This window comes from Orbicella franksi, chromosome 3, assembly GCF_964199315.1.
Source record: "Orbicella franksi chromosome 3, jaOrbFran1.1, whole genome shotgun sequence".
In the NCBI taxonomy this organism is placed as follows: Eukaryota; Metazoa; Cnidaria; class Anthozoa; order Scleractinia; family Merulinidae; genus Orbicella; species Orbicella franksi.
In genome coordinates, this window is record NC_138147.1 from 8,268,390 (window position 1) to 8,292,169 (window position 23,780).

General features: G+C 38.8%; 1 protein-coding gene across 1 annotated transcript; it reads right to left on the reverse strand.

Annotated features, from left to right (window-relative positions):
• Nucleotides 1-10,035: 10,035 nt before the first annotated feature.
• LOC145481062 (photoreceptor-specific nuclear receptor-like) lies at nucleotides 10,036-22,149 on the reverse strand. The gene is made up of 4 exons (XM_081459450.1): nucleotides 21,246-22,149; nucleotides 20,484-20,765; nucleotides 15,472-16,029; nucleotides 10,036-11,813 (listed from the first exon to the last, which is right to left on the reverse strand). Exons 1-4 carry the CDS (start codon nucleotides 21,274-21,276, stop codon nucleotides 11,572-11,574), a joined length of 1,113 nt encoding a protein of 370 aa, XP_081315576.1. The 5' UTR covers nucleotides 21,277-22,149; the 3' UTR covers nucleotides 10,036-11,571.
• Between the last annotated feature and the right edge of the window lie 1,631 nt (nucleotides 22,150-23,780).

Sequence of the window (23,780 nt, forward strand, 5' to 3'; positions counted from 1 at the left end):
CAATTGATAATGCTTCACGCTCAATTTGTGCATAGTTCTTTTCACTTGAACTCAGTGTCCGAGAGGCATAGGCTATTGGCCTCTCCTGGCCATCATCCATCACATGGCTAATAACTGCTCCAATTCCATAGCTGGACGCATCACAAGCAAGTCTCAGTTCACGGTCTCCATCATAATGCACCAACAGTGCATCACTGGTGAGACCTTGTTTATAAGCGTCGTATGCTTCCTGACACTCTTTTGTCCATGTCCACTGGACACCCTTTTTGAGGAGCTCATGTAATGGTGCTAGTGTGGTTGCTAAACCTGGAAGAAATGAGTGATAGTACTGGACCATGCCCAAAAAAGATCTCAACTCACTGACGTTTTGTGGTACTGGTGCCCTTTTTACGGCAGCCACTTTTTCCTCAACTGGATGCAAGCCTTCAGCATCTATCTTCAAACCCAAATAGACAACTTCCCTCTTCAGAAATTCACACTTTGCCATCTTCAAATGCAGGTTATATTTATGCAACCTCTCCAATACCTCAGCCAGGATTTTGATATTCTCCTGCCAACTGACACCACCAATAAGAATGTCATCCTGCTTACACACACATTTTTCTACTCCTTGCAAAATCATATCCATTTTAGCTCGGAATATTTTAGGTGCTGATTTAACCCCATATGGTAATTTGGTGTAGGAATAGAGTCCCTTGTGTGTGCTAATTGTCAGGTACTCACGACTTGCTTTATCAACACTTAGCTGAGCATATGCATGCGACAAATCAAGTTTGCTGAAAAATTTTGATCCCGAGAGGGCAGCATACAAGTCCTGTTGGGTGGGAAGGGGATACTGCTCATCTTCAACAGCTGAGTTGATGGTTACTTTGTAGTCCCCACAAATTCTAACCGATTTGTCAGCCTTTGGCACAACTACTATTGGGCTTGCCCAGTCTGATCTGTCAGTTTTAACGATTACCCCATTTTTCTCTAACTTATCCAACTCCTTTTCGACTTCATCTTTTAGTGCATATGGAACTCTACGTGGCTTAATAAATATGGGCTTTGCACCATCTTTCATGGTGATGTGTGCTTCCAACCCTTTCATGCCCTCGTAGCTATCTTTGAACAACTCACTGTGTTTAACTAGTAATCCATCAAGTTGACTTTTGGCACTTTCCAACTCGGATCTTGTTAAACTAAATATTTCACCCCACTCAAGCCTTATCTGGTTTAACCAATTTCTTCCCAGCAAAGTAGGCGTCTTCTCATAATCAGCTACAATAATTGGCAATGTATATTCATGGCCCTTGTACACTACATCACACAGCATTTCACCACACACTGTAAGGGTTTCACCTGTATAGGTTTTCAATTCAACTTTTGACGGACGAAGTGGAAAATTACTGAATTTCTGAGAATGTGTGCTCTTACTCATTATTGAGTAATCAGCTGCAGTGTCTACTTCCATTGCACATGGTGAACCATTTATGGTCATTTCTACAGTATAACTTTTGTTGGTAGGATTATCTGTACCAACTGCATACATGGAATGAATACCTAACTCATCATTATCATCACAACCTTCTGTGTTTGATTCTAAGACACTATGAACAGTACCTTTAGCTCCTGGTTGTTTTGTTTTCATGCCAGACTCAACATCTTTACTGCGACAAACTGATGCAAGGTGACCTACTTTGCTACATTTGTAGCATTTTGCTGACTTAAATTTACACTTAGGTGCAGCATGCTTACCACCACACCGGTAACATGAGGGTTCCTTAGTGTTTACAGTTTCCAGTTTATTTACTATGCCTTGGCTGTCATCACTTGCACTGACAGGACGGAATTCTTGGGTGTTCTTCTCTGCCATTTCCATTGACTTTGCAATCTGGCACGCTTTCTCAAAAGAAAGATCCTCGGTGTTCAAAAGTTTATTCTGTATTTTGGGATTGTTCAATCCGCACACAAAACGGTCTCTCAGAGCTCGGTTGAGAAACTCTCCATAGTTACAATGAATCGATAACTTCTTCAAGGCCACAATAAAGTCACTGATGGATTCGTCTTGTTTTTGATAGCGAGTTCCAAAATGAAAACTCTCTGCTATCTCCAATGGCGCTGGATTGTAATGTTTCTCCAATGCTTTGACAATGTCCGCAAAAGGAGTGTCTTTTGGTTTCACTGGTGCCAGCAGATTGCTCAGGGTGGAATATGCTTCGGGTCCAATCTCAGTCAGAAAGATAGCACGTTTTCTATTTGCAACTGCGAGATTGGCTTCCTCTTTACCCTCGCCTGTTTCTTCTATGATATTATTTGCCATGAAGAACATTTCCATTCTTTCCACATAGGAACGAAAAGTCTCTCGCTCAGGGCTGAACTCGCCGACACGACCAAACAATCCAATTCCCGCCATTTTGATAGCACGTGCTCAAACTTTGATCAAGTTGCCTCGGTCGAAAACAAACCTTTTTCCTCACACAGAGAAAATCAAAACTTCACTGGATTTCTCATGCGTCTTCGTGCATGTAGAGGATCCCATCCTCGTCGCCAAAATGAAACATACTAGCAAAAGTATGGCTCGGTGACATAACAACACAAGTTGACTAGGCTTGCTCAACACAACAACTTTATTCTCTAAGCATCTTGGGTAATACAACAGCTTAACACAACTTCCGGTTACGAATATATTACATGGACCATAGGCCTAACCGTAGGAATAAAGCTGAATGGGTTTTTAAATTCCTCCGGCGTAATGTGAACGGAGTCTGGAGCAAACCACGACGTCAATGAGCACCACCAAACAAAAGGTTTAATGAGCAAAACAAAGGCTGTACAAGTGTGTTCAGTAAACCTTTGTATATTACATAGCCGTCCTCTGCAAAACAACACAACGCAAAATGACCGCGAACGCGAACGATAAGTTGAACAGCTAATTTTTCGTGTTTTCATTCAAAATTTAACGCTGTCATTACATATTTAGCCTGAGCGAGGTTTTAGATCCATAGGTATCCTGGACAAATTCAATTTTACAACGCGTTGTCCTCGGCACCGCCGTCGTCATTGTTAAGATCCCTTTATTTCCATCTCGGGTGCTGGAAGGTCGATACACTTGTTTAACGCGGGGTCTGTCATCCTAAGTGGCTGCTTCGTGCTTTGCTCATGTTTTATCCCAAGACCAATCGAACGCAGATGAGAGTATCGTGTTAAAAAGCGTAAAAAATCACATAAATTGCAGCTCTTTGCCAAGGTTGTTTTTAATTCAGCGATAAAGTTGTCGAGCATTACAGTAAGAAGTTTTTCCCTCCTGCTGAAACAATCTCGTTTACGTTACTTCGCCGATGCAATACCTTTTCATCTTCCCCAGCACTACACGGCAATCGTTTGCATCTTCAGTTCTTCTTCAGTATAGCTTAAGGCTTTGAACACTTAAACGCCATCGTCATCAATAACTTCGGAGTTGAACAAGGCGAGTTGGCTCGGACCTTTCCCGCTCCAAATCAAGTAATTATTACAGTATTTCGCTTTCCATAGCTTCCAGTTCTCAGGGATCTCGCTACATAATAGACCATTTTACAGTTGTCTGCTCAGTGACCTGGCCTTCGTATGGCAGCGAGGCTAGAGTTGACCTTGTTTTGATACAGACCTCACTGCTTTTGTTGTGTAAAACAAGTTGTTCTGATGTTAACTAGGTGCATTTACATGACAAAAGCAGTGAGGTCTGTATCAAAACAAGGTCGACTCTAGCCTCGCTGCCATACAAAGGCCAGGTCACTGAGCAGATAACTGTAAAATGGTCTATTGACCTCAAATCTAAATGCTGCGGAGACAATGATATCTGGTGGAATGATATTGAAAATTGGGTTCTGTCCTCTTGTACCGGTTCACAAGAACCGATACAAAAGACCCAACAATGTTCAACAGCTAAACAAAGGTTCGTAAAGAAAGGGGTACAATGGTTATTCCCTCTGTGTACCGGTACACCAGGACATAACCGAAAATTGTGATGCGTTAGGCGGTGAGGCACCGGAAGCTTTTTCGCTCGTAGGCATCCGTAGACGGTAGACGTTGTCGACGAATTTGAACTACCCTTTCGCTGCAACATGTAATATAAGATGGCAAAGAGAACCTTAAACGAACCTCATCAATCAAGGCTTAATCTGGCTACTGTAACTCAAGATACACAAAGTGAACGCGTATTTTAATATATAACTGTACGTATAGCATAAATTAGAAAGCCGTTACAGAACATAAGCGTGCATATAAAGAATGTTCAGCAAATTAGCATATTATAGCCTTAAATTAAGGTATGTCCGCCATTTTGAATAATCAAATCCAGCCGCTATCAGAAACTCGCTTGTCCAGTTTGGCTATGACGTCAGTGCTTTCTCATTGGCTCACAGCCAAGTCTTTTGTTCTTTCGCTTTATAACTGCGACACCACCCGGATGGTCGGGCGGCCAGTTAACTCCACCGCAATATACACAGCTCTCTTAATCTCTTAATTATATATCCTCCTGGATATGTAATCAAGTATTCTTCCTTAACCAACCCCCTAAATATCCCCCAATATCCCCTCACAGCCTGCATCTCATTATTCCCCAACATATACCTACACAGCCTACATCTCATTAATCCCCCACATATACCTACACAGCTTCTTCTTTCCAATTGCTTAAATTGGAAAATTAACTGCGATGATCATTCTTCACTGTCATCTACATCTCATTAATCCCCCATATATACCTATACAGCCTACATCTCGTTAATCCCCTACTTATACCTACACATCCTACATCTCATTAATCCCCTACATATACCTACACATCCTACATCTCATTAATTCCCCACATATACCTACACATCCTACATCTCGTTAATCCCCCACATATACCTACACAGCCTACATCTCATTAATCCCCTACTTATACCTACACATCCTACATCTCATTAATCCCCCACATATACCTACACAACCTACATCTCATTAATCCCCCATATATACCTACACATCCTACATCTCGTTAATCCCCCACATATACCTTCACAGCCTACATCTCATTAATCCCCCACATAAACCTACACATACTACATCTCGTTAATCCCCCACATATACGTACACATCCTACATCTCATTAATCCCCTACATATACCTATACAGCCTACATCTCATTAATCCCCTACATATACCTATACAGCCTACATCTCATTAATCCCCTACATATACCTACACATCCTACATCTCATTAATTCCCCACATATAGCTACACATCCTACATCTCGTTAATCCCCTACATATAGCAACAAAGCCAACATCTCATTAATCCCCTACATATACCTACACATCCTCCATCTTATTAATCCCCCACATATACGTACACATCCTACATCTTATTAATCCCCTACATACCTACACATCATACATCCTACACGAAAGTGAAGGATGATCATCGCAGTAAATTTTCCAATTTAAGCAATTGGAAAGAAGAAGCCTGAAAAAATCAGGGCTTCAACGGGACTCGAACCCGTGACCTCCGCGATACCGGTGCGATGCTCTACCAATTGAGCTATGAAGCCACACATTGGGAGCGAGGTCAATTTATTGAATTCATATCTTCCCGTGAGGAGTGAAATGATGTGAAGTTTATATGAAATAATTCATATATGAACTGCGGTTGTAGATGAAAGTGAAGGATGATCATCGCAGTAAATTTTCCAATTTAAGCAATTGGAAAGAAGAAGCCTGAAAAAATCAGGGCTTCAACGGGACTCGAACCTGTGACCTCCGCGATACCGGTACGATGCTCTACCAATTGAGCTATGAAGCCACACATTGGGAGCGAGGTCATTTTATTGAGTTCATATCTTCCCGTGAGGAGTGAAATGATGTGAAGTTTATATGAAATAATTCATATATGAACTGCGGTTGTAGATGAAAGTGAAGGATGATCATCGCAGTAAATTTTCCAATTTAAGCAATTGGAAAGAAGAAGCCTGAAAAAATCAGGGCTTCAACGGGACTCGAACCCGTGACCTCCGCGATACCGGTGCGATGCTCTTTCCAATTGCTTAAATTGGAAAATTTACTGCGATGATCATCCTTCACTTTCATCTACAACCGCAGTTCATATATGAATTATTTCATATAAACTTCACATCATACATCCTACACCTCATTAATTCCCTACGTACATATACCTACACAGCCTCCATCTTATTAATCCCCCACATATACCTACACTTAATCATGAACTTTATCATGTTAATTTAAAACTTTCGTCGTAATATTTTACATCGTCATGTCTCCTTTTGTTCTTATAGTCAATTAGCATTTTGCGTACACTATATATTCAACTCTGTACTTTGTAATTTAAACTGAAGATTCTGTTGAAACATGTTTTTAAAAACGTTGTGTTATTTCTAAAAATTTTAACATCATACATCTCATTAATTACCTACATATACCTACACAGCCTACATCTTATTAATCCCCCACATATACCCACACATCCTACATCGCATTAATCCCCGTATATACGTACACATCCTACATCTTATTAATTCCCTACATATACCTACACAGCCTACATCTCATTAATCCCCCACATATATCTACACAGCCTACATCTCATTAATCACCCTGATATAACTACACAGCCTACATCTCATTAATCCCCGCATATACCTACACATCCTAAATTTCATTAATCCCCTGCATATACCTACACAGCCTACATCTCATTAATCCCCCACATATACGTACACATCCTACATCTTATTAATTCCCTACATATACCTACACAGCCTACATCTCATTAATCCCCCACATATATCTACACAGCCTACATCTCATTAATCACCCTGATATAACTACACAGCCTACATCTCATTAATCCCCGCATATACCTACACATCCTAAATTTCATTAATCCCCTGCATATACCTACACAGCCTACATCTCATTAATCCCCCACATATACGTACACATCCTACATCTTATTAATTCCCTACATATACCTACACAGCCTACATCTCATTAATCCCCCACATATATCTACACAGCCTACATCTCATTAATCACCCTGATATAACTACACAACCTACAGCTCATTAAAAAATTGACGCTAACAAGGTGCTTGAACAATTCTCTGACGTTTCTCAACCGCTACTGGTTATGGTTACAAAATATTTATCCTATTCCCAGTTTGAAATATTTTCCCATTCCCAGAGACCTAAATCCCGTTTGCCAGGGCAAAAACAGGCCAATCCCAGTTCCCCTTTCAGGACCCTCGTAAAAGAGATTAACGGTCATTACAACAAATTAGCTTATTTCAATTCAACCCAAAAAATTACTCACTCCCTTCGGGAATACAAATCTTTGGATTTTTCAACGATGTCGGAGAGAATTTACCAGATCTCGGATCTCGGAATTCTTGTGTTCCGATAAGACTGTTTTTCTATCAAAAATGTTCGTTAATTAATTGATCGTCATTTTTATCTTTTATAATATTTTTGGATGGGACATTCACACCATCACTCCATTACCCCTTTGTTTCCTGTTAGATACTTTGAACATCCGCTGACCAGTGTTTTTAGGGCTTTCACAGTCGCTTGCACTCTGAATTCGTGTCAAGTTAATCGAGAGGTAGAAAGTGAAACAATGTATTGATTGTACGGGAAAGACTTCTTGCTTCTTCCTTCGCGATTCATTTGTTCGGGAAAAAGTTTCCATGATTTTTCCTTCACAATCCTACGTGATACTAGTGATAACTTAGGGTGTGTCGAAGGCTAGCATATAGCGAGTTCGAAAGAAATCGAAAGGTCGACAAATTATCGAAAGATAGAAAGCCCCAGATGAGTTTTTTAAGCGCAAGAAACGAAAAGACAAACACTGCCTTTCGGTAAATAGTTTCTTGACATAAACATGCGTTGAAAAAGACAAAAAAACGAAACAAAAACAAACAAAAAGCAACAACATGAAAAAATGGAGTTATTGCTGCCTGAGGGATTTGCTCGCACCTCCAAACGCCCGCATCTACAATCACGATAAAAGTTAGAGGAGAATATTGATAAAATAGGTCAGTAGTGTGTACCGAAACGCTGTAGCACAGCAGGCTCAGGTAAATTCCGTACAAAAATATAAAGTCGCGCCGAAGTTTGAGTGAGTTGATGGCTGGTTCTGATCCTGCAGGTATGTCGTTGCTGAGCTTTTTCAAGTGGAAGCCCGGAGAGAGGGGGTGGGGAGTGGGGGAGCTAGTATACAAAGTTCTACACGGGGAGGCTCCGCCCCGAGTTCCAACCCCTTACCCTTTCGTATACCATTTTGACAGAAAAAGTACTCCTTTCGTATACCTTAAATTGTAAAAGAGTATCCCTTTCAAAAAAGGAAATAAAATGATGCAAGGGACTGCAAACGAAATTGCTACTGTTATACGTAGGAATTCTTCTTGTCATTTTCATGTAGTGCCCAATAAACGAAATGACACTGCCACAAGGTGCGTCTGTTCGATATATTTTCATTAAAGGTTCTTTTAAGTAACTAAATGACAGATTTACCCACTCTTTCATATACCTCCACTTGTGGCATCCCAACCCTTTTGTATACTTGTAGCCTGAAAAAGGTACCCTTTTCGGGCGGAGCCTCCCCGTGTAGGTCATTATAGAGAGTAACCCCCAGAGGTGGAGGTGACACGATTTCCTCGCATATGGCGACTCCGCCCGCAGTACATCGAAAACTGAACTGACCTACCGAAACGACACCATAGCAGTCTTTTTCTTCGTAGCTGACAAAAATAAAGACAATGCTTAAGTTGCTTTGGCCTTTTATAATACTTTTACTCGAGAATTCTGGGTTTAATTTCACGAGGAACAACATAATTTGTTCGAAATAACACAACTGTAATCCCATTTGGCAACACTCGACTACCAGTTAAGCTGGCGACCCAATTTGGGCGCCAAATTAAAAACTTCGAGGAACAAAATGTTTCATGTTTTTCACTTTTCGCAATTTGATATGGTTTTTGGAATTATAAATCCCTTTTCGTTAATATTCAATGCGGTATCTAGTAAGAAACGTGACGCAACTGCAATGCCTTTTTGTAACAAACATTGACCTCACGACAGCACAGTTTTTCTCGCCTAATGAATCTTGATTGGTCAACTTGTAGCCGCGCCAACCTTATGCTAGGTTAAGCCTGGATTGAAAATTTTAGACGGGAAAGGACAGGGATATTGAGGCGAATTCGAACCCTGCGTTTCGCTGTACAATTTATGCGGGTCGGGTGCACTGTAGTAAATAAATATGGACATGGCGAAATGATATGAACAAATAGTTTGTTCATATTCCATAAGCCGTGGTGCTTTTGTGGAAAACAATCACAAATGCCTTTAAATGAAAAAAAAAAGGTTTATCAAAAGAAGAAAAGACATTTCACAGGGTTGCGAGTTCTGCAATTACCGATATTTGCTTAGAAAGAGAAGGAAAAAAAAAAAAAAGAAATCATTACAACACGAGGTATTTTCTATTTGATCAGCTAACCAAGCATTAATCCCACCGAACAGGACTTAACTTTCACGATCCGATGAGACGCGTTGCTGTCCTTGTGGCATAGTGATTCCACGCTGCGCACAATATCATATTTCTAAGATCTTTATATAGTCTATTTAAGATCTCTAAGGTCTCTTTCCAGGCTTTAGTGTCTGGGTTTCAACTCAAGCGCTGCTTTCTAGCTTTTCGCTTTGGCGCAAGCCGACGTAGGGGTGGGGTAGGACTTAGAAGCTAGAGCCTGCGCGAAAGCATTGAATTTTGAGGATTCTTTGTTCGTCCCCAAACAGAGCGTTTCGATTCTTAAGCGAAGTCTTTAAAAGAGAGCAAATTCTGGGACCTTTGTGAGGAGAAATCTGGAAAGAGCGGTGCAATTAACCAAGAAGCCTTAGTCGTAGTCTATTTTCGTTTAACTCAGTGCAAGCGTTTACAAAACGTTAATGATGTTGTCAATATAACAGGAATATTACTTTTGTGAAAAAACCAATTTGAAGCATCCGTAATGACGAAAAAGGTTTACATTCGCCTATTTTACTCTTTAGAAGGTCACTGGGCAAGTTCCATGTTCACTTCACGAATAGTGATTTCGAAAAACTAAAGCACTTCAGGACCTTTGAATGATATTTTCGAAAACAACTCACTATAAAAGTTATTTGGGCAAGATATGAAGAAATCCAACGCTTCACGTCTGTTGCCTTATTCTCTCTATTTAGAGAAAATGGCTCATAAAGACGCTCAGCCACGGTTTTTTTTTAGTTATTTTTACCACGTACAAAATTACCTTTAAATTGGAGGAAACCTGAAAATAATAGTTTACTAAGATAGAAAAACACAAAAGAACAAAAAACAAGCCATAAAGTAGCAAGGATGGTAAAGGGTGGAGAAGATTTACACGAATTACAAACGACAAACTTGAAAAATTTGGGCCAAACTTTTCTAGATACACAAAACGTGACGTAGTTCCTTTAAGTAGCGGTACTTGTTCTTCATCCTGTCAGTTTACAAACTGAGCGTTTATTGATCTCTAAAAACGATTATGCTTTTTTTTTTTTTTTTTACAAAATATTCTTTCCTGGCTGATGTAACTATTGTCAAGTTAACCAAGGGCTCCTGGTATGGCAAAGCTTCGTTGAAGCAGTTGTTGTTCACCGATATTTGTCCCTCGAGCACGTTCATAAAATAATTATGTTTTATCTACTGCATCTACCTTTACTTTGGAATCATTTGACCTATAACATACGTTGAAATGGATTTTGTACATTTCGCCATTGCATACAAGCAATATCCCCAGGTGGGGCTTCCTTATAAAAAGGACGGGGGGTGCTCGTCGGAAATTTTGAAAAGAACCTCTAAGAGGTACCAAGGTCCTGTTTTGTGGGCGTGGCTTGAATTTTTTTCACCCCTGAAAGGTACCAATTCTAAAACAACACATTTAAGCGACAGCAACTTGTTTCGACTCAATACCCTAAAAGGTACCATAAAGAGATGTACCAAAACCGCTTTTTTAACCCCTGAAAGGTACGACGAGCCCCCCCCCGTCCTTTTTAAATGGATATCCCCCTCGGGCAATGTCCCTTCTGTTTCAACAGTTTAAAATTGTTGACAGTAATCTGAAGCCTAACGTTTTACATAGTGTTTTAAAATAAGCTTCTTGTATAATGACAGCTTTCTGGCCATTAATTATAAAATTCGGTAAGGAAATCTTCATGTACTTAACAATTTTCAATCCCTTAAAAATGTACTTTGCTTTTACATGTTATAGTATATTTCTACGCTAATATCTTGTACTAGTTTTTTTTTCTAAAACAAAGCTTTCTTAGTCACAAACCTGTAATTATGATTTACTTATACTTTCTCCCTTGCTATTGGCAGAAAAGTCTGCGGTAATTGGAAAAACAACTTAGCCTGGAAATCACACCCATGTTTGATTTGTAACAGGCTACCATGTGATTGTTCACTGTTGTTAACCGAGGTACTCCACAACAACGGAGCCTCATTTCAATGCTTGTTGTCCTTGGGGAAAGTGTAACGAAATTTTCCTTTTGCCAATCAGCTGGACTTAAACATGTCACAAAGAAGACTTTCAATTGCAACACTGCCGATGGTCTGACGAAAGAACAGCTCTTCGATCGTCTTGGGGTTCACCATACGCAGGGATGGTAACATTAACAGAAGCTTTCCAAAGCGGACTTGCTGACCGGGAAAATGCCTCCTGATGTAATCTCCTAACATGATCTGTGCTTGGTCTTGGTAACATTCCACTTGCTGTGGATCACGCAATCCTCTGAGCTCTAATGTGTAGAAGAAAACAACAACCAAACACTGAGAAGGCTGTATAGTTTGTAATGACATAATTACTGAATTGTAGAAGTCTCACGCCGTGTGACGTTAGTAACTTTGGCGCAAAGTTTGAGCCCTAAAATTAGTTCTTTTTGAACTGCACCTCTTCCGTTCTCAGGGGCACTGTTCGTGCTGTTAACGCATCGCTTCGTCTAAGCCTATTAAACCTCGTAGCGCTTGAAACTGTCACGTGATCCGAATCATGGAGGGGAAATGGGTAAAACCTTCCAAGATAAAAGAACTTGAGTGCAAGCCTAAGCCTTGGCCAAACGGACTCGCAAGTAGACGTAAGTTAAAAACTTGGGTCTACCTGCGATTCCGTTTGACCAGGTCTTGCGTACAAATGCGTTGACTTGCGAGGACTTAAGCTCACTTTGGTCGAGATCAAATTTACACGCAAGTCAATGTAGGGTTTTCAACGTTTGCTCACCCAACCCAAGTCAACGCTAGTTGAGTGACGTCCATTCGTTGTTTTAGCAATCTATTAGCCAATGAAATACAGGATATGTTATCGTGCTGATTACATTTTGTCTGCGTGGGACTAAGCCCATAGCCTTGAAATAGGTTTTTGCACCTTGCGTGTACTTGCGAGGATGCATGCGGGTCCGTTTAGCCACCCAACGCGAGTCTCTACGCACGTTCAACTTGCAGCTAGTTGTAACTACTTGTAAGTCTGTTTGGCCAGGGGTTTATAATGATCTTTTAATTTGTTACGTTTTGAATACGAAGTGACAGATGCTTTGCGTTGATTTATATCGCATATCTTTCAAACAAAGTTTAAACCAAAGAATGGGGTATATGCCCCTTAACTGTACAATTTTACTGAGTTTTAACAGCCTTTGAGTACCTTGATATTTCCTTAACCGGAAATATTTCAAGCGATTTCCACTGATCTGACGCGGAAAAGTTGAGCACAAAACTTAGTATTGTCTTCTTTAGTCACACGCGTGAGGCCTCTCTATTTAAATATGAAATTTTTAATAACTTAAAATCCTTTGTAAGAAACTAGCAATTTATTTGTGATGAAAATCTGTCTTTGTGTGAGCTTAGCTTCCTTTAACTTTGTATTCCTTTAACTTTATAAGCGTGGACCAAAATGCTGAAAATGTAAACTTCATAATTTTTACCCAAATAGTTCTCCATTTAAAATTTTCTTAGTCAGTTTCTTCATGGTCATATGTTCAAGCACGAGGTAATGTCTTAATAGTGTTAAGTTTTATGTTCGTTATTGTCCAACTATATTTCCATTTTCTCTAAGTTAACTACGTAAACTTTCATTGAATGTATTCTTTAGAGGATACCAAAGCTAACTCCGTAGGATTCAAAATGTGCTTTTTAAAAGCTATTCTTTCAAAATAGAAAGTGTCTCACCACTAAGATTGAAGAGAATGAAGCCAGGTTTAAGTCACAAATACGGTTTCCTTTTCACTCGGATTTTCTGAAGTTCGGGTTCAAAGAAACCGCTTCATTTCTTTTACGTAATTCCTAAAAGTTTCCCGAACGTTTTTAAAATCACTTAAAGGTTAATAAGCCATGAAAATACCTTTGATAAAATCAGTGATTTTTGTTAAACTTTAGCGTGACGTTCTCGCAGCGCGGTTTTAGCCATGTCGGTACAACAAAAAATTGGATACATTATTGAATAAAACTTGACGTTCGCGAACTGGCGGGAGGTAAAATGATCCGAGATGATTTTTTATTGAATTATTTTTCACAAAAACACCTGTTACTAGAAAACCACAGAGTGAAAAATCTGACACGTTTTCTGCCTACAAGTACTGATGTAAAATATTAAATGTACAAAATATTTCTTTCTCTGTGTAAAATCAACTTCTTGTTTGGATAGTGTTTTATTTTATAACGCTCGTAAAGAAAAAAAAACCTTTTTCGTATTTCGTGACTTCCTTGATACGGTAAATTGCAACTGCTAGTAGATTAAATCTATTCAAAATCAAGTTTCTCGCACAGATGAGGAAGTTATCTCTGACCTGTTAAAATCCTAAGTATTCTATTCGTCCTGGTTCAATGCTATTGTAGAAGAGGAAGACACTTTCTAACGATAAAACTTTAAATATAAATTTAAGTTCATGGAGATTTTTTCCTTTCTTTACTCGAAACAACTGTTTTCAATTCAACGCTTGAAGTGTGTAAACATCAAACACCGACTCTTTACAATGCCGCCCAATTTTCGGCTGTAGGCTTTAGATGATAATCTTACTCCACTCCACTCGAGTAGCAATTTGTCTTGTTATGGTATGTTCCATTAGGCACTTTGTCGCGTAATCTTTACATTGATCAAACCAACGTCAACTTGAAGTTCTTTGAAGAAACTTCGAACTCCGACAGTGGTATAACAAGACTCTAAACTCTTTGACAAATAGAAAAACAAACTTCACTCCTCTTTGAAAACCGTCGTTATTCCCTTGTTCCTCCGTGAAAAAATAACTGATTAAAATTTGGTCACAAACAGATTTGAAGCAGCTTTGCAATAGCCTGACTTTTTTTTTTATTGTAAAATGAAATTATTTATGGCTGATAACAAGTTAGACGGGGTTTCTGCGACTTCATTAATATGAAAGAGTATAAGTTTCATATTTGATTAAAGTTAATACGAGAAATTTGGTATGGTCGTAATTAGCCATATTTCAATAACCGAAGCATACAGTCTTATTAAGGAATTCAATCATTGGGAAATGGTTTTTTAATTATGAATGAGGAGCTGTGTAGGCTTAGAGAGCAAAGCAAAGCGTATTGTAATTAGCGTAAATTAAGCGGCTATGATTTTTTTTATGATATGGTTATTGATACGCTCAGCTAATAAAGGAGAACTGAAAAACACACTTCACCTTGTTACGCGTCGCTAATACACAAGGCGTTTCAAGCTAAGTGGTTAGCCAGTCAGAAACTGCCCAACATGTGTTCTCGCCTGTAGAGTTCCAAATGGATTATTCCCTTCTAGAATAAATTTTACTTTCAAAATACAAGACTTCTAATTTTAGATGATTAGTATGTTTTAAGCTTGGTAAGAGTATTAAGACCAAGAACGCCCATTTCTGTCGCAAATAGTCACCGTAAATGAAAACCAACTCCAATGCGTCACATGAAAGAATTAAAGATACACTTAAATGAAAGACAAATAAAGTTTTGTATCTTTTCCGTCGTTGGTTCTCTATTAAAAGCGTGTCACAACGTAACATCACCGTTTTAAAGTTCTTTGTAGTATTGTTCTGTTCCCTTCTGTTTTTCTGGCAATAACACAATCTATCTCCTCACATTCAATAGACAACTTTTGAAATCAAGCTCTTATTTACTTCATATTTATTTCGTGTTGGAGTTACGCCTTAATTTTGACTCTTCATGACATTTCTGGTTTGTGGACCAGTTTAACTCAGATATTTTGGCGCGAAGTTTACATTCTCTGCTACAGAAATGATTGTATAAAAAGATATTAGGCTATAGTTTCGACAACGTTGCGCATTGTTTACAATGTGGGACGAACGATTTAAGCAAAAACTTCCTGAAGCTTACAATGCGAAGGAGGAAGGGTTTATGTGAGAACTCGTTATCAAAAATCTGACGGATATTAATTCTCATTGTTATTCAACTCACCAGATTTGAAAAGTACCACTGCTTTTAAACACGCGAATTCGGCCTCGCCAACTTGTAGACTTCGAAACCGCGCGTTAATTTCCTGCAGCATGCGAATGTCAGCCATGGTTGCCACAATCTTCTCCGCTGGCGTGTTGTCCACATGCATTCCTGCCGCTGCCAGGAGGGGCGCAACCTCAAGGGGCATATTCCACTGGACAGCTCCCATGATGAACAGCTCCCTCCAGCCTTCTTCTAGCAAGATCACTTGGTCGCGGAACGGCAGGTTCACGAAAGAAGGGATGTTTCGCGCCCATTTCACAGAGATGAACAACAAACGCGCGGCAGATTCGCAGATGGCGTCAGGGGTTGAACAGTAAAGCGAGGTAGCTATTTCTTGTTGTGATGGATAGGGTATTCCTGAGGTTTGGTGTCCGAATCGATGTACGGCTTCTCGGCAGGGTTCTGCCACTATCAAGCTCGTCAGAAAGTCGTTATTCATGAATTTGCTTGCGTATTCATCACCCATCGGCGGCTTGAGTAGGCGAGTAGAGTTGGGTTGTCTTTCCTGCTGAACAGCTGGTAAATGACAAAATAAAAGAGTTCACTACACAGATTCTAAAATAAAAACTGCTTTGAATGTATAGCTTCCCACTTAAACCAACAGAATGGAAAATTTGGAGGGTAAATTCAATCATTTTATTTCATATTGACTAGCCTAATACCAAGAAAGAAGGTTGGCACGTATGATAGACTTTTTAATCTTTAGGCATACATGGTTTTTTCGCTAGCTAGATAAACCGTATAGCGAGATAGTTATTATTTGCGTTACTTTATATTATTCAACGAGTTGACGAAGAACGATGGAAGGGAAACAAACGAACGCTACCCAATGTTGTTAAATTTATCGTTTTAATCAAAAAGTTGGCATGTTTCATATAGCATTCGCCTTTATTGAATTTACTTTCCTCTTGAAAGCTAGCCCGAAGATAAGCTAGTGTTGGAGACACGTTTCTCGCTCCTAAAATGGAATTTGCACTCGCTAATTTAAGAAGAAGAAACGTTGTCAGTGCAGTGTGAAATGAATATTCAAGTTTTTTCGAGACCATTTAAGTGAATCTCTTAAAACCTCGCACCTCTAAATATTGCTTTTTCAAAAACAGTCTCAATATTGCCAGAGAGTTTATTTCTGTCTACATCGGTTCATTCGAAGGAGTTTGCTTCTTTGGAATTACCATTTTGAAGTTGAAATTTGTTTTACTTCTAATGTGCCTAACACAAAGGCCATTCTTACGTTTTCTAGCAGAATTATTTGCTTTAATTTAACTTCTTTGAAGATATATTCAAAATGAAAGTCAAGCCAATGTGTTCTGTTGAACTATGAAATATGGAAGTTATACCATCATGAAAGACATTGTCTGAAGGTGGCGTTCCTACCATGTTTTATTTATGCATTTCACAATAAGCAAAACTATGTGAATATGAATAGCTGGTAAGTTGTGACACAGAGATATTTTCTTTGGCTTTTACGCAGTAAAGTAATTTGGTACATTTCTTCGTGCGCGTAAATGACGGAAGCGTTCGTACTAAAAACAAAATTATTTGTCCTCGCTAAAACTTTAGAATGTGAAATTTTAAAATGAAAAAATAAGAGAAATTAAAACAGTCTTGCTCTGTCAAGGAGCAGGTAAAATCACTCAGATCAACTTACGCATCTTAGAGACGTAGCAATTAATAGTGTTGCAAGAATCCGCAGCTGTTTGTTTCTATTCCTTTCATTCGAAAAGGAGGTGCATATTTGAAACTAAAAAAAAATACTTTTTAGTGGAATAAAATCTTTGACCGCAACACTGTGAATACTATAACCAGCCTCATGCTGCACAAGAGTTTTATTGATTTTTATGAGTGTGTGAAGATGCAATTAATTTTAGTTTCATGTAAGTTCCCTTGCTGCCCGCCAGCGTACCTGTTCTTTCTATCTTAAAACCTAGGAAACGGCTGACAAAAGCTTTGCAAATTAACCGTTCAGTACTTGCCAGTTCCTCTGTTCTTAGGATGAACAATGAAATGGGCGTGCAGACGACACTTTTGGTATAATAACGGTTTTTCGCACGGTTTGAAGTGCTTGTATAATGATGAGAGATACAACACTTTAAAATAACTCCATTATTCCCTTCGTTATATTCTCGCCTACAGGCATGTCACCACAGAGACCGTCCGAACGGTGAACAACCCTGCATACAAATGTGACGGCCTGTGACTAACTGACAACACACAAACAAACAGATAGCGGAAGGTTCGACCTTGACATGCCGCGGTATTCATCGTCAGACATTGAACAAAGCTGTTTTTCCAATATGTTACTTTGACTGATCAAGAATTGACGCTAAAAAACACAACGCATTTGCGCCAAGAAATATGAATAATTTTTAGTTGTCTCATTGAAGTCTAAGGTTATTAGGAGATCGGAACGTTTCAAAAATGAAATATTCAAATCACGTATCAAACTCATGCCTGGTTCTTTATGACTTAACGACTGCATGTTCTAAAGAAAGAGCGTAAGATGTATATTTTTTCAGGTAAGTTCAAGTTAGTTATCGGGAGAAATTAAAAGCGAACAGTGCTTTTCAAAATTGACTATGTTATTTTGGAGTAAGATTAAACTTAACTGTTTACTTTGAAGCAGCAATTTTGAATATGCATACAAAAGGAGCCCGGTACGTTCCCTCATTGCATCATCGTAAGGTTCAAACATTCAGGAAATTTGATCCAGTTATAGTGTAAAAGTTTTGTCGATAACACTCATTTTTTTCTGGCAAATTGACTGCGGTTTTTAAAATACTACCACTGTATGGACCTCCTGCTTGCTGGTCATCAGAGAAATTTATTCTTATGAGCAGAAATTTCTCAGTATTTAGCGGTTACGACCAAAGATCTATCACCTCGTCACAGGCTTTTTTGAACGAAATAAAATTTTAACCACCAACATTTTTGCGCAGCCCGCTTTCGTTTCATCGGAAAACTTCTCTAATTCAAATTTATTTCAGTTCGAGAGGATCATAAGACAGAACTACCTGTTTATAATCGAGTTAAATTGTAATGTCTAATTCAAGACAATGGAAAAGAACTCACTATAGAAAACGAAAAACCATTGTTTACAACTAACGTACATACACAACAAAGGCTGTTCTTAAACACGGATCCTAACTAGCGCGGGTTCAATAAACAGATCCCTTCCTCAAACAACTTTGTTTTCCCAGCGAAATACTTCCACAGGTTTAAATGCTACCCTATCTGGGAATGCAAGGTGAAAGAGAGATTTTAATTTTGGTAAGTGTGGTGCTTTTTTTTAAGCTCTTTAAGTGAGAATAGCGTATGAAGAATGGGGTTTCAATTTTTCGGGGCCGCCACGCGTTTCTGTTTACCTTTCATCAGTTTTCTCTGCTCATCCCAATATTACAATAGTGTATCACTATCGATATTAATCTATTCAAAACAAGCGGCGTGGAGCTTTTAAATTGCCTATATTTCAAATAAACCATAATCATGTTAACACTGGTTCTCTAGCTTAGCAAGAGTAATTTTCTTTCGTTTTATGTATCAGTGTTAAACAAGACCTGCTTTCAACCTTAAGGCTGCCGTAGTTTACTTGGCGGGCTTTCCTCGTTTTGTTCAAAGTTTTCAAGGAGAAATTGTATTGAAAAAACACAATAGAAGCATTTGTTTCCTTGCTGAAGAACTCAGTTTATTGTTTACGAAAGAATAAGGACGAGTTACCTTTCAAAAGAAAAACACGGTCTGGCTGTTCTGATGAATGGAACAAAATGTCTTTGCAATCGACCCGAGGATCACCTGCATGATGTGATTCGAATTGGAATCGCACCACATTTAGACTTTTTCGTCTCTAAAAAGCCAGAAAGTGAGTGTGCAGTCTTAAATATCTCCCTAAAACGCCTAAATAAAATCCACCTACAGGATATAAACTCCTCCTCAAAGATACCGCCAAATGTTTTTCTTGTGAAGCATTTGAAAGGGTTTTTTCACCTGTGCTCATTAGCTCGACATATGCTGTTCTCGGAAATGCCACAGATTATCACTTGAAACAATTTACTGTTTTTCTAATCTTCCCGAGATATCATGCTAGCATTTCATTAGGAGACATTTATTTACCCATTTCGTCGGGAAACTCTAATTTCTTAGAGCACTACACGGTCTCGTCTTTGAATAAATAAAGTTTAATTGCGAAGGTTCCCAAACCGCAGCTTGCGAAAATACACACTGATTTGTTGTCAACGAAGAATGGAAGGAAAGTTTGACGTTTCCTTTTTATTATAAAGATTAATTGGAACTAATTGCTGTCTTCGAAATTCAATGTATTTAGGGAACAATGTGCCTCCACCGGAGTATCAAAATATCATCTTCCAAATATCTATCACATTGTTAAATTGAAGAAAATTCCGAGATACCAAACATTATGAAAATGGGTAAAACTGTGGCGCCTCCTCTCATAATGTGAAAACATTAACACCCATGTTCACCTTAGACATCAAAACTAACCGTCCAAGTCGACTTTCAGAACTTTTCGACAAAATTCTGCAATTTTAACGTTTTGGATCTCCCGAGTAAACATTCTGTCACAAAATTAAATTTTAATTTTTTCGCAAAGGAGAAGAAGATTAAATACATTCCAAACCAACGGAAAAATACACGCCGCTTTACAAAACAGCACGTTTCAACGGCGCGTTACATTTTAAACGCTTTCCGCCTCTTTTGGGCTTTAATCATACATTTAAGACGGAGTGACAAAACAGCGCGTACAATGTGTTGTGTTCGTCGATTATCCAACAATGATATGCTGGAATTGGGTTAAGCCCCTCTCTTAAGATATGTGCCAAAAACGAAAACAAATTTCATGATCGGGGCGAGTTTTAATTGCCTCGCTGGCCAGCCAGTAACTGGGCGTGAGCTCTCTCTGTGTGTACATGATCTAATGACGATCTTAAAGTAACTTTACGTGTAACTTTCTCACTTACCGAACCTGTTCATCTTGACATCAAGACATTTTTGAAAGCGGCAAGCCTGGCACTGATTCCGTCTTTTCTTATCAACGACACAATTTCCGTTGCCCTTACAGGAATAGACCATATCTCTCCTTACACTCCGCATGAAGAACCCACTACACCCGTCGCATGTGTACACGCCGTAATGCCTTCCGGATGAAATATCTCCACATACTTTGCACAGCACCTCTGGCTTTCGCTCGACGGTTTCTTGTTTCTTCGGCGAGGAGCTTTCGCGATCCATGTCGCGATCTTCTAAAGAGTGTAACAGTCAAAACAAGAAAGTCAGAAAACCGTTCGATGAGTTTCTCAAGACGCTAAGTGTCGAAGTTTTGAACTTGTTTGGAAATTAAAATCGCTTGGGCTTCGACGCTCGATCAAAGAAGCGATTTGGGATTTTTTTAGGGAGAGAAATTTTTCTGGTGTACGAATTCTTCGTAGGCTTTGATTCCATGGAAATGGGAGAGAATTAAAAGCTGTCTTTTCCTCAGACGTAATTTGTATGCCGCGTCAGAACAGGCACACGACATTAGAAGTGGAAAAATAAAGAGAGAGTACATTTTTGAAGCGAAAACATAGCTACAGCTCAGTATCGTATTCTAGCTAATGGGATTTTAATTAAAAGTAAAACCCTTTAAGAACTCTAAACTTTTAAACTCACTACATGAAAAACTTCCGTAGCTTGTCAGTTGGAATACCAAGGAATACACAAAGCTTCAAGTTGAGTTCTCTTACCCACTACGGTCTGTTGGTCGACGTCCATCATTTAAATTCACGAAAAAACGGCTGGTAAAATTTGCTAAATTCCTCCTCCAAGGTCGTGGCGTTTTATAGTCTCTTGCTTATACTGAAGGGGCTTTTGGACTTGTACAGTGCTGTCGCACCTTGTAGTTTGACTAGACCAGCTGCTATGATGATCACGTGACCAGCCTAAGCGGTGATTGGCTGGCAAAGCTAATTAAAGCTGGGTGCCCCAAATGAAAGGCCCATGTAGATCGGTAGCATCTTTGTAATTTAATCTGGTCATCAATGACTTTTGTTTAGGCGGTAAAGTGTTTTCGCAGCTTTTTTACACTTTTATTCGCCATCAAAACAATTAGCGATCCATTGCTTTGAAATGTTGATTCTATGTATATAGAATTTGAAGATAATGTGCTCGACACGTGCTGTCCAAACAAGAGCCATATATCGCCCATATTGGAAAATTTCTTGTATGCGACAACATGCCAAATTGATTTAGTGTGGATAGCGGGCGCTGCAGTTATGATATTTTATTTTTTTAAGGTTCTTTGCAAGGTAGCATTGTGTTGCTTTAATTACAGTATCACCGCATTCAAAACTGCTTGTTTTCTTACAAACGGCTTATATCACACCACAAAATTTAATTATCGGTACGCATTATATGTTTAGAGCGCGGTGTGTGAATATAAGTAATTGTGGCACGCGTGCCCCCGTACATACCCTATCAGGGCATGCTACACCGAGTGACTTCCTTGACATTGCAATGGTTTACTTATTTGTAGCATTGGAACGATTTTCCTTTTAAGTGATGAAAACTTCAGATAGAACGCAGTTTGAATTTTTTTCGAGATGTGTTCGGAAATTGAACAAACCATGTCTCCGTGTCTCGCGCATATTGTTCTAGTCACCTGCCAATGCTATACGCGTCAAGTTAAGATTAAATAATAATAGAGAAGTGATTTTTTTTTCACACCGTTGTCACAAAGATAGTTTTAATTGTGATTTGATTTGGAAACTTAGTTTCCGACTGTCAACAGAAACTGTGATGTTAATAAAGGATGCAGAGACTCTAGGCTTTTGCTTATATTGTGGCTAGGTACAAATGTTTTTAAACCTCGAATAACGTTGTTGCAGTTTCATGGAACACAACTCGGACATTTTAGATTTGAGACGATACAAACTCACGGTTTTTTCGCGTATTGTCAACAAGAGATGGGTATTTTTCTATCACTAGGATGAATATATAATTGATTGGAAATATCGATACGGCTTCTTAGCAGGAAGGGAATCTTTTTAATCAATGGTTACCTGCGAAATTAACGCTTTTTCGCCACACAAAAAACACATCTTGATCATACTTCTGTTAGAGGGTCTGATTTTTCTAATAGTTCACATGAGATTCGGAAATAATCCTCTCTGTATCACAGGTGAAAATAGTTTTTCTTAAAGGGAGTAGAAAAAGCGCGACGAATGCAGCGCAAAACCAATACACCGCAAAAGATACTCATTTGTATCAACTCGGCCAAACAAAACATTATTGTTTCAAACGTGGAATTAGATACGTCTTAAGCCAATTACTGAGGCCAAACCCAGAGTGAAAATAAAGAGACTTGAATAAGATTTGACGTTTCCAAATAAATAAAAACTGATTATGATCCGCTCAGAGTATAAATTTGCTGATCTATCATCCCCGCAGCAGATGGCAGAATAGAATTGGCACTTGCTCTTGAAAAAGTAAATTCAAATTTCCTCCCAATCGCTGGTGTTTGCTCTTCTCCTCTAGGTCGGTCTACATTGAGATGGCCAGTGTCCTGTAGAAAAAGGCTTTTGTTTTCAGACGTTAAAGCACGTTTTCTAATTTCATTTTAATAAGCAAGCACAGCAGATATGTCATTCAGCTTGCCAAAAGCGCGAGATCAGGCAATCGAAAAATTTTGTTTTTATCCAAAGTCTGGGATCACCATCATGTGTTTACAAAAAATTAAATAGCCGTCTTCGCACTTCGTCACAACTCAGTTGATCCTGGTGCAATCCGGGGCTTTAAGCTACAGTCTTTTTCGTGTTTCCATGAAAACATCAAGTTTCTTTTAACGTCCCCATAATTAAAACGTATGGAATATATCAAAACGTCCGTATTAAAGTTGAGTTATCGCCGTAAAATTTTGTTAAACATTTACATCTTCCGATAATATTTCGGATTTTGTGCCGGTTATAATGCTGTGTTTTCAGTTATTACCTCAGTTATATAACTAATTCAAATTACCCCAAAAACTTCTACTCAGAAGTTCAAAGCTCATGACGGTTTATAAAATAGTGGAATTATTTTAGTATTTACTACACAACTACACATCGCTTACTCAACAGAATACAACGAGGTTTGACTGGGAGAAAACGTAGTCGCTCTCTTTACACGGGGCTTCTTAATTGTTCAATTAATATTTGAAAAGATAAAATAGCAGTTAAGGTAAATACAAAAGATCACTGATTGCTTTTTCTAGATGCTATGCCCACAAATTAAACCTGAGAAAA